The sequence below is a fragment of the Myotis brandtii genome, unplaced genomic scaffold (assembly GCF_000412655.1).
Source record: "Myotis brandtii unplaced genomic scaffold, ASM41265v1 scaffold59, whole genome shotgun sequence".
NCBI lineage: Eukaryota > Metazoa > Chordata > Mammalia > Chiroptera > Vespertilionidae > Myotis > Myotis brandtii.
The window spans coordinates 5,434,498-5,448,067 of NW_005370223.1; the positions used below are offsets into that span (position 1 = coordinate 5,434,498).

Sequence of the window (13,570 nt, forward strand, 5' to 3'; positions counted from 1 at the left end):
CTTCCCTCTGAGGTTTGACGGTCTGCCACTAGATCATTTGAGCTGAAATGGAGGCTATAAAATGTTCCTTCCAAAGGACGGAGTTGGGAAATCTCTGGAGGCACACTCACTCTGTCTGTTTACGTGGCGTTTTGCTTTTATCCGGGGCAAAGACAAGAAGCTGCAGTGCTTCGGGTGGTTTGTTTTGTTTTGTTTTCTTCATACACAACTGACCATCTGCCGGCTGCAGAACGTCCCGGCAGAACCCACGTGCACGTGTAGACTCTGCCTTTAGAAGCAGCTTCTGCAATGAAGTCCTCGGGGGTGGGGAGGGGAGAGATGCAGGAGTCTGGGTTCGAGCTGATTTCATTTCCGGGCCAACTTCATGCCTTCGGGTTGGCGGTGAGCGTAGCTCAGTGGGTATCTGACTGGAGTCGGGATCCAGGCTCAGCAGGGCTGTTTACCTGTGCGTGCTGCTCAGTGGCCGGTGCACTGGGCTTCAGCCTCGGCCTCTCCCTTCTCTCTGAAGCAGGAACCAGAATCCCTGTCACTGGGGCTGAGGAAGGGCAGTCAGCTTGCGGGGCTGCAGGGCCGCATCTGAATGGCAGGTGCAGTTGCGGTAGGAAAGGCATGCAGTGGTGGAGGGTCTCGGCCTCTCTGATGACACCTGGGTCCCTGTCATCTCTCATTGCCTGTGAATTGTCAAACTCAGAAGGTTTTGCGACAGAGAAACGAACAGAAGGCTGCCCTCACGCTCACTGAGGGCAGGGAGCCGCGGCGATTGCTCCATAACAGCATTCACTGAGGAATGGGTGCTTGCTGTGCGCCCAGCGTTCCACATGGAGGTCATTTCACTTAACCCCCAAGGCACACTTATGAGGTAGATATTATCATCATCCCTGTTTTACAAGAAAAACAAAACAAAACACAAAGCTTGGAGAGGTTACATGACCAGGTCTCCACCGCAGGCTGAACTGGCGTCAAAGCCAGGCCTGTCGGACTCTTACCCACTTGCTTCTGAAATGCACGCCTCCCTCCCGGGCCGTGGCACATGTCGCTGTGTCTGCTGGAGTTTGTGCTCATGTTTGCTCTCGTGTCCTCTTTCTCTCCCTGCCCCCAACCCCCACCCCCCCCACCCCTCGCCTGTGTTGATGCCTATACACCCTTCGTAACTCAGAACTCCTTCAAGGTAACTTTCTGAAAAGCTCAGGCCCCGGTAAGCACTTTCTCCTGTCTTTTTCCTTCATGGCTCCCAGGACTCTGTCTAGTTGTCTGCGTCTGAGGAATGCCCGCCTTTCCAAGTGGGCCGAGAGCTTAAGGGCAGGCTGTGTCTCCACTCATGGCTGCGACCTCAGCTCCTCGCACACAGTCTGGAACCCAGGGGCCCCGGTGGGACTTCAGCAATAGTTGTTGAATGATCGAACAAATAAATCGAAGACAGAGGTCTCAGAGAGAGATCTCCCAAAGAGATCACGTGTGCACCCGTGAGAAATTCGCAGCATGTGAACAATGTGTGAAACAGCCTGCTGGGTGTTGGTACCCAAACGTCATCGCGTTGCTCCCTAACAACCCCTGCCGCAGGTTGCCCAGGGAACTGCCTCCTCACCCGTGTGTGGCTCAGGGGCCCGAGGGTAGATAGCATCCGTGTCCCAGGCCTGAGTGACAGGAAGCAGTCTCCTGTGGCGGCCGCGGGGGTTGTGTGGGCTCCTCATTAACCCTTTCCTCCCCCTGCTCTTCCAGTGCTTTTGTACGTGAGGAAGGAGACTGACGATGTGTTCGACGCCTTGATGTTGAAATCTCCCACCGTGAAGGGCCTGATGGAAGCGGTAAGCCATGAACCCCCTTCCGGAAACCAGCTTGTGTTCTCCTGAGCTGCAATCCCTTCATTAAAATGCAGCCCTTGAGATGGCTCTGGAGTGAGCTTTACAAAGAAGAAGAAAAAGCGGAGATTTATGGAGACACTGGTTTCCGTACTGTCAGGGCTTCTTAGCGCCGTAAGGAGAAGGAATCGTTGAAAAACTGCCAATTCCCTGTCAGTTTAAGGCTGATCAGAGTAGGAGGCCATGGAGAAAGGTTAGACTGTGAGTGCCTCTCTTGTTTTGTTTTTTTTTAAACTGTGAGTTTCCATCTGTCTCTTTGCATTACACCGAATTAGATATGTTTAACTTCCAAATATGCACAGAACAGGAACAATTAGGAAGTGTCTTGCTAGCTGTGGTAGTGTAATCCAAAATACAAATATGACCTCTTTTGGTTAAGACTTAGTATGTTAGTGTATATCCTATCTAATAAAAGACAAAAAGGGTAATTAACCGTACCCCCGCTACGCTTCCCATTGGCCAATCAGGGCGATATGCAAATTAACTGCCAACAAATATGGCGGTTAATTTGCATACATAGGCGCCAAGCCATTATGATTGCTGCTGGCGGCAGCGGCGGGGAGCTGGGGGTGCCCTGCCCAGGCCCAAGGCCTCGGCCAGAGCCATTAGGTTTGGGCAGGGGCGGTGCCAGCAATGGCGGGTAGCAGGGGCAGAGCTGGCGATGGTGGGAGTTGGGGGTCCTCTGCCCAGGCCTAATGCCTTGGTCCAAGGCATTAGGCCTGGGCAGGGGCAGAGCCAGCGATTGCAGGGAGCAGGGAGGGAGGTGGTGATGGTGGGGAGCAGGGGAAGAGCCAGCGATCATGGGGAGCAGGGGCTGAGCCCACTATTGAGGGAGCTGGAGGTCCCCTGCCCAGGGCTAATGACTCGGCCAGAGGCGTTAGGCCTGGGCAGGGGCCAAGCTGGCAATTGGTGTGAACTACAGAGGAAACACCTTTTCTGACTGCTGATTGGCTTAGCTCCCTGTATGCCACTGGTAATATTCTTAGTAACTTGGGTAATAAGAGTCTAAATAGGTGATCTAGGGTTTTTTTTACCACACTCCTGGAGAAAAAAAGGAAGGTCTGCTGCCGGAGGGTTAAGAAATGTCATATCCTGTCCTAGCTGGTTTTGCTCAGTGGGATAATGCCTCGGCCTGCCGACTGCAGGGTCCAGGATCGATTATGATCAAGGACATGAACCTAGGTTGCAGGCTCCTCCCTGGCCTGGGCCCAGGTCAGGGCTCATGCAGGAGGCAACCAATCAAAGTGTTCCTCTCACTTTGATGTTTCTCTCTGTCTTTCCCTTTCTCTTCCACATTCTCTAAAAATCAATGGAAACATATCCCCAGGTGAGGATAAAGAAAGAAAGAAATGTCATATCCTATGAAAGACACTTCTTGAAAATGCCTAAAGAAAGTTGTCACTTTTTCATGGCGAAGGGACTGGAGTCCATGTTGATGAAAACACCTTGGTGGCTGCGGTGACTGGCAGTGGCTGAAACAGCAGAGTGATGGGGCTTGTGCCTTCCCCTGATCAGCCCGGTCGCCTTCCACAATGGGAGGCCAGACTGTGGCTTAGGCCCACTCCCCAAGGGGAGCAGGGAGCAGGTAGTAGGACATCCCCTAGGGCTCCCAGTATGTGATAGGGGGCAAGCTGGGCTGAGGGACACCCCCCTCCAGTGCACAAATTTTTGTGCACCGGGCCTCTAGTATATATATGTATGTATGTGTATATATATGTATATGTGTGTGTGTGTGTGTGTGTGTGTGTGTGTGTGTGTGTATAAAATTTCTCACTTTTTTTTAATGACCTAATAAATGCATGGTTTTCAACTGTGAAAATATCAAAATGTGCTTAATGGATGTTTGTGATCCACAGTGTCTGTATTATGAACAGTGATTCTTTGAAGAGCTTTGCATACATCTGAGTGTATTTCTGTAGACCAGACGACTACATGTGAAATATATGGGACAAAGGAGATATGGATTTTTTTTAATATATATTTTTATTGATTTCAGAGAGGAAGGGAGAGGGAAAGAGAATCATTGATTGGCTGCCTCCTACACGCCCCCCATTGGGGATCGAGCCCGCAACCCTGGGCATGTGCCCTCGACCGGAATCGAACCCGGGACCCTTTGGTCCACAGGCAGACGCTCTATCCACCGAGCCAAACCAGCTAGGGCGAGATATGGATTTTTAATTTCAACAATATGTGCCAAATCTCCCTCCAAAACGATTGAGCTTGTCGCTCTCCCATCTATGGAACATCAGAGTTGCTGTCTCTCATACTCTGACACTGTATTCTAAGTGGTTTTATTTTTTTTTTTTAGCTTTTGTTAGTCTGGTGGATTAAAAGTAGTATCTTGTTGCTTTAATTTGAACTTTTAAATTATGTGTGAGATGGTTCCTTTTTTTCATATGCCTATTGTCCTTATTGTCTTTTTTCTGCGAATTACTGCTTCGTGATGTTTTTTTCCTTTTCCCTTGAATTGTCGGATGTTTTTTGTATTTGTTTTGATTTGTAGGGATTCTTTCTAACTTAAGGAAATTAGTTCCATGTCTGTCATTCATGCTGCCAAAATGTTTCCCAGTATATTATTTGGCCTCAGCTTTTTATGGTGGCTTTTGCTATATCAGTACTTTTAATTTTGTGTTGTTTTATCAACCTTTGATCTTTTTTTCTTCAGGTTTCATATCTTGCTTGGAAAGATCTTCCTTACTTGAAGATGATATCCATACAAAGAATTGACCCATTGGTTTCTTCTTGTATGGTTTCATCTTCTTGTATGATTTCTTGTATGGAAACCTTGGATCGGATGTAGGACTGGAGAAGGGATCCAGTTTAACTTAAGTTTTTCCTATATGGCCACCTACTTCATTCACATCATGATACGGGTCCACCTTTCCTGACTGATCTGGAAGGATACCTTTATCGTAGATTACGTTCCCATGAGGCTGAGTCTGTTGGTGAAGGATGGAAGGTTTGTCCAAAGGGAGAAGTAAGCCTTGCAAAGGAGGCATTTTGAGAGTTTGACTCGTGAGTGAAGGACACCGGCTCCCGGAAAACCTCCAGGAGAATTAGGTCGGAACTCCTCTTGTGCTTCTGCTTGGACTCCCCTCTGTGCTCACCTGCCTTTTTGTTGTTGGTGTTACAGATATCTGAGAAATACGGGCTGCCCGTAGAGAAGATAACAAAGCTTTACAAGAAAAGCAAAAAAGGGTAAGAAAAAAATTGAACTTAAATTAACTTTCAAATCAGATAAGTCAATATAGTGCCTTAAAAAAAAAAAAAAAGATGGTGCCTCTCTTTTGCTAGGTTCCGTTGTCCACCTTTCATAAAATTGTGTGTCATTCTTCCAAGTGCAGTGCATTTCAAGGCCCTTTAATGAGGGGGGTGGGGGGGGGTTGTGTATTGTCATCCCGGTGACAGGATTAGTGGGTGGAATAGAGGGGTCTGGAAGTGGGGAGAGGGGCCATGTCGCCCTTCTGTGGAGTGGAGTGTTTAGAGAATCCCATGCTGTTCTTGGAGTTGGCTTCCAGGCTACACAGTGGGAACAGAAAGAATTCTTTCTTCCCGAGTAACTATTAGCAAAATGCTCTAAATGATCGCTGGACCTGCTTGTGCTCAGTGTTAAGGACAGCAGCTCTCATTAGTGGGTGTTCGGTGGGTTCTGGGTCCCCGGCGACGTGTTTGCTATGCGCTGCTCTGTTCCTCCCCACTCTGTCAGGTAGACTCTTACTCCTCCTTTACTGATGAGGAAGGTGAGCCGCATGGAGGTTCAGCATCTTGCCTGAGGGCTCATGTTCAGCAGGTGGGACACAGATTTGAACCCAGGCCTGCGGCCCCAGAGCTCAAGTGCTTAGCTCCTCATTCTGCTCTCTGCCACCTCCAGGCCCCTGGGGCTTCCCCTGAGGCTCTAAGAGTAGAGGCTGCAGGAGCCGAGTCTAGAGCCAGAGGGTCTTTATGAAGACAGCTTCTGGGGCCATTTTCCCACGAAAAGCAGAAGATGGGTCTTGAAACTTTTCTCCGGGCCTCTCATAAAGGAAACTATTATCTGGGTCGCTCAGCCTTTCTCAGTCGTGGGGTCTCTTGGTTGATGGGGAGTCAAACAAGAAACGCTTTCCACTTGAGCCTTTGCTGGAAAGCTCACTAAAAGGCATTTTGCAATTCTTCCCAAGGTCAACGCCATAGTCTGGGTTGCCTCCCTGATCGTGAGATGAGTGGTGTCTCGAGATCTCGCTGCCGAGCACAAACCCTCAGCTCGAAGTCCCTGCTGATGATGATAACATTTCACTTTCATTGAGCACTGCGCCAGGCCCTGGGCTAAATACTTTAATCCTAACAGCAAGCCTTTAAAGCAGGGTTGTTATTCTTATTCTTGCAGAAGAATAAACTGATGCGCTGAACGTCTAAACAACTTGCCTGATGACACATGGCTGTAAAAGGATAGTCAGTTTTTCATTCTCAGAGTAAGATCTGTTTGACTTCGATGGAGGGGATTGACTCCAGAACTGCGAAGTCATGGACAGACCCTGAAAGTCGTTGACTTTCTTACAACTAAATCCACTGGGGATCGTTAACCAGGGAGTAGGTCACATGGGGTAAAGGATGAGCTTCAGAGGGAGGCAAAGCTAGTTTCAAAACCCCCCTCAGCCACGAACTTGGGGAGTGATTTAACCTCACTGAGCTCAGTGTTCTCTTTTGCAAAACGGCACCAATCACACCTACCTGCAAGGTCGCCGTGAGGATGAAGTGCAAGGTCTCTGTCACCCTGGAACACAGGACATGCTCAGCGGAGGCTGGCTGCAGTTCTGGTTGAGTTTCCTCTCCCTCCCAGTGCAGGATACTTTTTACAATACATTTTCAAGGGGCCATGAAAATGGGGCACCTAACTGTTTAGGTCCTGGCTCTGTCAGTCTGTCAATAGCCAAGTCTGTGAGTTTAGCCTCTGTTAACTCCTCTGGGCCTCAGCTTACCCATCTATATCAAGAGGGTTGAGTTGAATGATCTCTGAAGTCCTGTTTAATAAGGAATCAGGAGGTTAGTTCTGAGAAATTGAGGCTTTGCTTTCCTCCAACTGGTTTCTGTAGAAGGACAGTTGAATGCGCGTCTTCTTCCCTTGCCTTGTCACCTCTCTCCTCCACCCCTCCTGGCCTCCCTTGCAAAAGAATGGCAAAGGGAACCCCCAGCCTGAGGTCCATCCTTGCCCGAGCACATTGTTCATGGCACCTTTGTCTCTCCCCCACCCCCTTTCCAGCATCTTGGTGAACATGGACGACAACATCATTGAGCACTACTCAAATGAGGACACCTTCATCCTCAACATGGAGAGCATGGTGGAAGGTTTCAAGATCACACTCATGGAGATCTGAGCCTGGTCGGCTTGCGCTCGCAGGACCCCTCCGTGCACTCCTCCCTGGGAAAGGAGGAGCCCAGCCCCAGAACCCGCAGACCCACCTCACCCATCTCACAACTGCTGTTACACGACCGTGCTGGGGGCGGGGCAAGGCGAACAGCCCCACTCCTGTCAGTGCGTCTGGCCCGTCCACCGGCTCCTGCTCTGGAGCTGAGGCTCGAGCCCCTCGGGAAGGGACCTTGCGCCTGTCAGACCCTTATTTATTGACCACCTTTTTCTGGAGCCCAGGACCCGGCCTGCTGGGACTCTGCAGGTCACTACTGGCTCCAGATGACGCCATCAAGAGCCTTCAAGGGCAACCCCGCCAACCCATTCATCTCGAAGAGCCTGAGAAGGTCTGGTCTCATCTGTGTCACCTCTCCACTTCTCCCGCGTGGCTGGACAAAATGAGCTGCTTCTGGGTGCAGTGGTCAGAGGTGGGGTAAGAGGTGGAGGTCCCCTTCCTGGTCAACCCTTCAGGTTGATCGGGGGAGGTCATCTTGCTAGATACCTCCAGGGGTCCCCAGCAGGTGGCCATCGGGCCTTGTGCAGGAAGACATTCAGCTGCCATGTACTTAGTGGGTGACACAGAAGGCATGCTGGCTATCATGTACATAGTGTTTATAATATTGCAATAATATATTTTGCCTGTGGTATGTGGGCATGTTTACTGCCACTGGCCTAGGGGAGGCACTGCTTTCTACAAGAGGTTTCTGTCTCTTTGCTGTGTGGGAGACACACTGGGCTAGGGAGGTGGCCTCCAGGGTGTAGGTGACTATGGTGGGTGCCAAGACAAGCTCCAGGGGGCACGGCCAGGAACTCAGTCCTGTCCACAGAGGGAGCCCCGTCCTCTCCCATGGGCACGCCTACTCTGGAGCCCCCTCTGTCTCACGGTGATGTGCTTTGCTTGGGTCTCCTCTGAGCTGCCTTGTGGGAAAGGTCAGAGAGACTGAGGCCCCAGCTCCTCCAGCTTTGGTGCTGGCACTGCCTGAGCTTGTCATGAGGATCCTGGCCACTGTGCAGTGCCGCGCAGTTTACGAGCATGTCCTTCATCTCAAGTGGCCCCCTTAACGCCCGACTGCAGTGCTGAGAGCGGTGCCAGCAGCTCATGTCTGAACAGACAGGCCAGGGTGGCCTCCTGGGCCTCAGTGCTGGAGAGGGAGGGACCAGTTGCCTCTGCTCCTGGCTGCTGGGTTGGGAAGGAGGGACAGTGCCCCAAGAGCCCTGGCTCTTCTGAAACCAGCCTGCAGAGGAGAACTCCACCTCCTTCCCTAAACAATCGCAAAAGCTTGAACCGTCCTGGGCCACTTCTCTCTTTGAGGGAACAGGTAGGTGGTCCAGGGGTTTGCATTCACCTGCGTGGGTGGAAGAACCAACTTTTTGGTAGCCAGACACATCCCCCACCCAAGGTCCGCGATCCAGGACAGGTTTTATGTAAGGGCCCAGATTTGTTTGTAAAGCACTTTGATGTCTTATCTTTCTCTCCGAGGGCTCCCTGCCCTCCCAGCCACCTGCCCCTGGGGCCCCTAGCAGGATGGACAGGCTGCCTCCAGCCCAGCTGTTTCTCATTGACGCTACAGAGGATTTGAATGGATTGGAGGGCAGGTGCCATGCTTAGGAAGACCTCTGGGTGGCGGAAAGGGGGCACCTTCCTGTGTGTCTTCTGGACAACTCATCCCCCACCCTTCCCATGGTGCCAAAGGTTTGCATCCTGGGTTCAGCTCTGCTCCTGTCTGTCCCCTCCTTCTCCACTCTGTGACTGTCGAGTCCTGGACTAGCAGCTGCAGGACCCCCCTGGGTCCTGATGGGGCTCTGTTCTAAGATGGACACACTCAGTGTTGGAAATACCTGATATACTATGCACTTCCCATGCTCCTTGCCTTAGGGGTGGTTTCAAACATGATTGGTGGACACAATGGCAAATACTATTGGACTAGAGCATAGGACTCCAGGTGAGGGAAAAGATGTTAAAATATTGGCCATTTGACACAGGCTACCTACCCTTCTCTCTGGACTCGGTGGAGAAAATGTTTGCTGGTCCTGCCCTAGGCAGAGAATGAATCAGAAATGCTTTTGCCTTTGTCCCCGGTCACTGAGCAATCATTGCGGTGGCCACTGCAAGAACAAAGAATATGCGGTCAATGCCACCAAAGGGTGGTGCCGAGTGCCACCTCCCATCCGATCTGTCCCTCATGTTTACCAGGTTTCCTCTGAGTTCTCAGAGTGCCCATGGCTTAGCTATGATTTGTTCTTCACTATGGAAGGCAGCAGAGCTCTGACAAGGAAAATTACCTGAGCAAAAACACTCCAGAAAAATAGGAAATATTGCCTCCTCTTCTTTTGTTGTCCCCTAAGTTAATCACAGTCAAATAAATAAGCTTTTTTTTTTTTAAATCCATGTACAATGAGGGACATGTGAAACAAGTGTTTTAAGTACAGACCCAAATTGCTTAAACTGTACGGGTGTTTGGAAATTGGGACCCAGAGAAAAATGCAGTCAGATGTCATCTTGGAATTGGACCCTAAAAGACCAAGGCCTGTCCCATGCCACAAACATAGGAAGCATGGAATGAAACGAACATTTATTTTCCTTCTTATTTAAAATCATGAAATGCAACGAAAACAGAGGGTTTGTGCCAAATTCTATGAACAGCCCTTTCTTAAAGACAAGCAAGGGAGATTGATAGATGGACAATTTGCTCTTGTGTTTTTTTTAAAAAAAAGGCAAATGTAACTTAATAGTTTTGTAAATGGGAGAGGGGGAATCTATAAACTATAAATACAGTTATTTTATTTTTTGTACATTTTTAAGAAGAAAAAAATAAATATTCATAAAGTAAGAGTAAATCACAGTGTCTGGTACTTTTCGTGAGGTTGGCGGTGGGGTTCTCTGTCTGATCGGAAAGAAACCTCTGTGTGAGCTGGGAAGATGCTAGGTTCCCCTTGGCACCTTCTAGTCCTGGGTTTCACCGCTGTGGGCATTTCCTCTGGTCGCCTTCTTAGGTACCACCCCAAGGTCAAGTGAGAAGAGGGCTGAATGAAGCCAGAGGCCTTCAGTGTGGCAGAGACAAGCCACCAGGGTAGTTATTTTTGACCTTCCTCTCTCCCAGCTTGAATGAGCACAGAGCTTTCTGGTTCCTTCGTTCATCTGCACCAACCTCTACAGAGAAGCCAAAACCACGTGCTGAAACGTCAAATTCATCACGACAATCTCTTGTCCTGGAACCCACAGGCTTGCTAGAATCTGTCAGCTCAAATGTAAACCCCTCTATCCACTATGCCAGTATTTATTGGTGTTTCCTCAATGAACACCCACCCGCTGAGCCACCCACACTCCTTCAGCTGTCATTCCTGATTCTCCCCTGAGAGCCTCTCTGTGCCAAACAAATGGCACTTCTGTGTTCTTCCATATCCCACCTTCTCTCTCTATCCTTGTCCACAGTTGTTTCAAATCTTTGCTAACAACTTGCCTTCAGAAAGCCTTCTCTGACTTATTCCCAGTGGCATCCCCAGCAGCCTCTATGTCTGGACCAGTGGGCAGGGCAGGGGATGTTCAGAGAAGTGCTTGTGGAGGTTGCTGGAGAGATCATGGGATTAGAAACGGGCCATGAGGCCTTGTTGCCATGATCCACATTACATGGTCTCAGTAGGGGGTCTGAATCCATTCCCCACTGGCCGAAGTAGGTCCCGCTGAGGATGCAGCTGGTCTCCCCCAAGGCAGTCCCTCCCTTGGCCCGTGGCAGTCTTTGTCCTGCTGTTCAGTGAACTTTGCTCACCATGTGTGCCACCCCCTCTCCCACTAGGCAAGGATGACCAGTTGTCACGGCCACGGGGCCCAGTTCCACCTCTTGCCTTCCACTCTACCAATTCAGCTACTGTGGACCAGGTGCTGTGCCCCATTCTGGGGACACAGAGGCTGAGCCCTATGTTTCGGAGGGTCAGTAGCAGTGGTGAAGGGGGTGGTCACTGTGTCAACAGTCCAGGTCCTCCAAGAAGCAGAAGCTAAGAGGGGATTAGATGTTCAGGAGATTTATCGGTGGGAATTCATGTAAAGGATAAAGGGGACACGAACAGGAGGATAGAGGGACAGCATGCAGACTGAACCCCTGTGAAGGAGAGAGGAAAGGAAGGAAGCTTGGTCCTGAGCCTCAGACTGCCTCGGCCAGGCCGGCGGAGAGTCCCTGAGCAAAGGTCACTGGTGGGAAGAAGCCCATTTAGGGTAAGCTTGGCCTGTTTCTAATAAGCCCATCATGGGCCGTCATTGATGGGAAACAGCCTGGGAAGAGTGTGGCTCAGAGTGAACACAGGTGGCGCCAAAAGTTGCAGCTGGAGCCTGTCAATAGGCTGTGCTTCCAGAAGCAGGTTCTTGCAGCAGCAGATCTGAACGGGCACCTCTGTAGACACCACCGCCAATTCCTTCTACAAAGGCCTCTAACAGAGATTCATCGGGCTCTACTTTTACATCTAAACATTCCCTGAGTGGCCCTAGCCGATTTGCCTCAGTGGATAGAGCATCGGCCTACGGACAGAAGGGTCCCGGGTTCGATTCCGGTCAAGGGCACATGCCTGGGTTGTGGGCTTGGTCCAACGTGCAGGAGGCAGCCAATCAATGACTCCCTTTCATCACTAATGTTTCTACCTCTCTCTTCCTCTCCCTTCCTCTCTGAAATCAATAAAAATATATTAAAAACAACAACAAATTCCCTGAGTGGGTCTTCTGGTCTACCACCTTAATATAATACATCCTTTGTCTGTAGGGGCCTTCATCCTTGCACTCCTCTGAGCTCTAAGTGGGTGCGTGGGTATTTTGGGAGCACGTTGAGGGCCCCTGATCATCCAGAAGTAGCCACGGGGGTGTTGAACGGGCACCTCTGTAGACACCACTGCCAATTCCTTCTACGAAGGCCTCTAACAGAGATCCATGGGGCTCTACTTTTACATCTAAACATTCCCTGAGTGGCCCCAGCCGGGTGGCGTCCGTGGGCACGCCCCATCCCGCCCCGGCCCTGGGAGGCCTAAGGTGGGGGTCCCTGGGGCGGGCCTGGGAGATTAGAGGAATTCGGCTTCCGGACTTTCTTCTCTGTACATTCCTGCCATTTTCAGATGATGGTCATTGTTACTTTCTTAATTTAGAAAAAAGATGTCCGCTTCAATTAGTATTCTGAAAGCCCTTTCAGCGCTCGGAGGAAGCCGCCCCGCGAGGGGACGGGGGAGGCGTTTGCAGCGGGTCCTGGGTCTGGCGTGGATTCCGCCAAGTGCGCCGGGACGCGCAGGTCTTCGGCTCTTCCTGGTCTCGGTGTGTTCCGTTGGCTTTCCGTCAGGTCCCGGTGTCTTAAAAAAAGAAAACTTCCAAATGGCCCCGTGCCCAGCGGCTCCCTTAGAGCGCGGTGCCAAGTCCGCGCGCTCTCCGGCGGTGAAAAGACTGCGGCGCCCAGGTTCTTCCCATGTATTCCCTGCGCTCGCTCCCCGGGTCCTTATTAAGGCTTCCTCCCCCCGAGGTTTCTAGGATCTCAGGAACGAGAATGGCCTGGCTTCCTTTGGAGGGTGCGTCCACTTAAACCTGCTCCTTCGCCTGGTTAACCCCTTCATTGAAGACGGGGGGCACCGCGATCGTCACCGGACTAACCATGTGTCGTCGAGAGGCTTGGGCTGCCTGCCTCCTACCTGACTTGGTGGTTGGGAGAGCGAGAGAGAACAAGCGAGCCAACAGACACGGAGGATAATTTCAGGCTGTGAGAGGTGCTGCAAGAAGCGAACACGATGCATGTGACGGGGGAGGCGTGGAAGGCCTGTCGGAGGAGGTGCTGTCTGAGCGAAAAGCCACGGAGAAGGAGCCAAGTGCCTGCGTGAGCGAAGGCTGTCCCAGGCCAGGACAGACTGATGTGCAAGCAAGGGGGGCGTTTGAGGAACAGAGGCCGTGGCCGCAGTGCAGTCAGCAAGATTGCACAGCACAACTGGGCCCGTCATGGCACAGCTGAGTTTTACTTGAAAAGCAACGGGAAGCCACTGAATGGTTTTAAGCAGGAGAGGGACAGGATTTGGTTAACGTTTTAAATGACTTACCTGGTTGCTGTTTGGAGGCGGTCAAGGGTAGCAGTGGGTAGGCGATTTAAAAAGCTCTTGCGGCCCCAGCCGCTTTGGCTCAGTAGTCACAGCTTCGGCCAGCAGACTGGAGGGCCCCAGGTTGGATTCCGTCAAGGGCCTGCTAATTGGTTGCAGGCTGGAGGCCCCGCCCAAGGGGCGCTTGCAGAAGGCAACCAATGGATATGTGTCTCTCTCACATCCTTGTCTCTCTCTCTTTGTCTCTCTCCCTCCCTTCCACTCTTTCTAAAAAAAA

The 13,570-nt window shown here is 51.0% G+C and overlaps 1 protein-coding gene across 4 annotated transcripts in view; it reads left to right on the top strand.

The window, feature by feature from the left end:
- GRHL2 (grainyhead-like transcription factor 2) overlaps window positions 1-10,080 on the top strand; it is a 124,463-nt gene extending 114,383 nt beyond the window's left edge. For all 4 annotated transcript variants that reach the window (XM_005879276.2, XM_005879277.2, XM_014550261.1 and 1 more), the window contains exons 14-16: window positions 1,720-1,805; window positions 4,993-5,057; window positions 7,096-10,080. In XM_005879276.2, the coding sequence (XP_005879338.1) occupies window positions 1,720-1,805; window positions 4,993-5,057; window positions 7,096-7,210 (266 nt within the window). In that variant the 3' untranslated portion in view covers window positions 7,211-10,080. The remainder of the gene's footprint in view (window positions 1-1,719; window positions 1,806-4,992; window positions 5,058-7,095) is intronic.
- The last annotated feature ends 3,490 nt before the right edge of the window (window positions 10,081-13,570 follow it).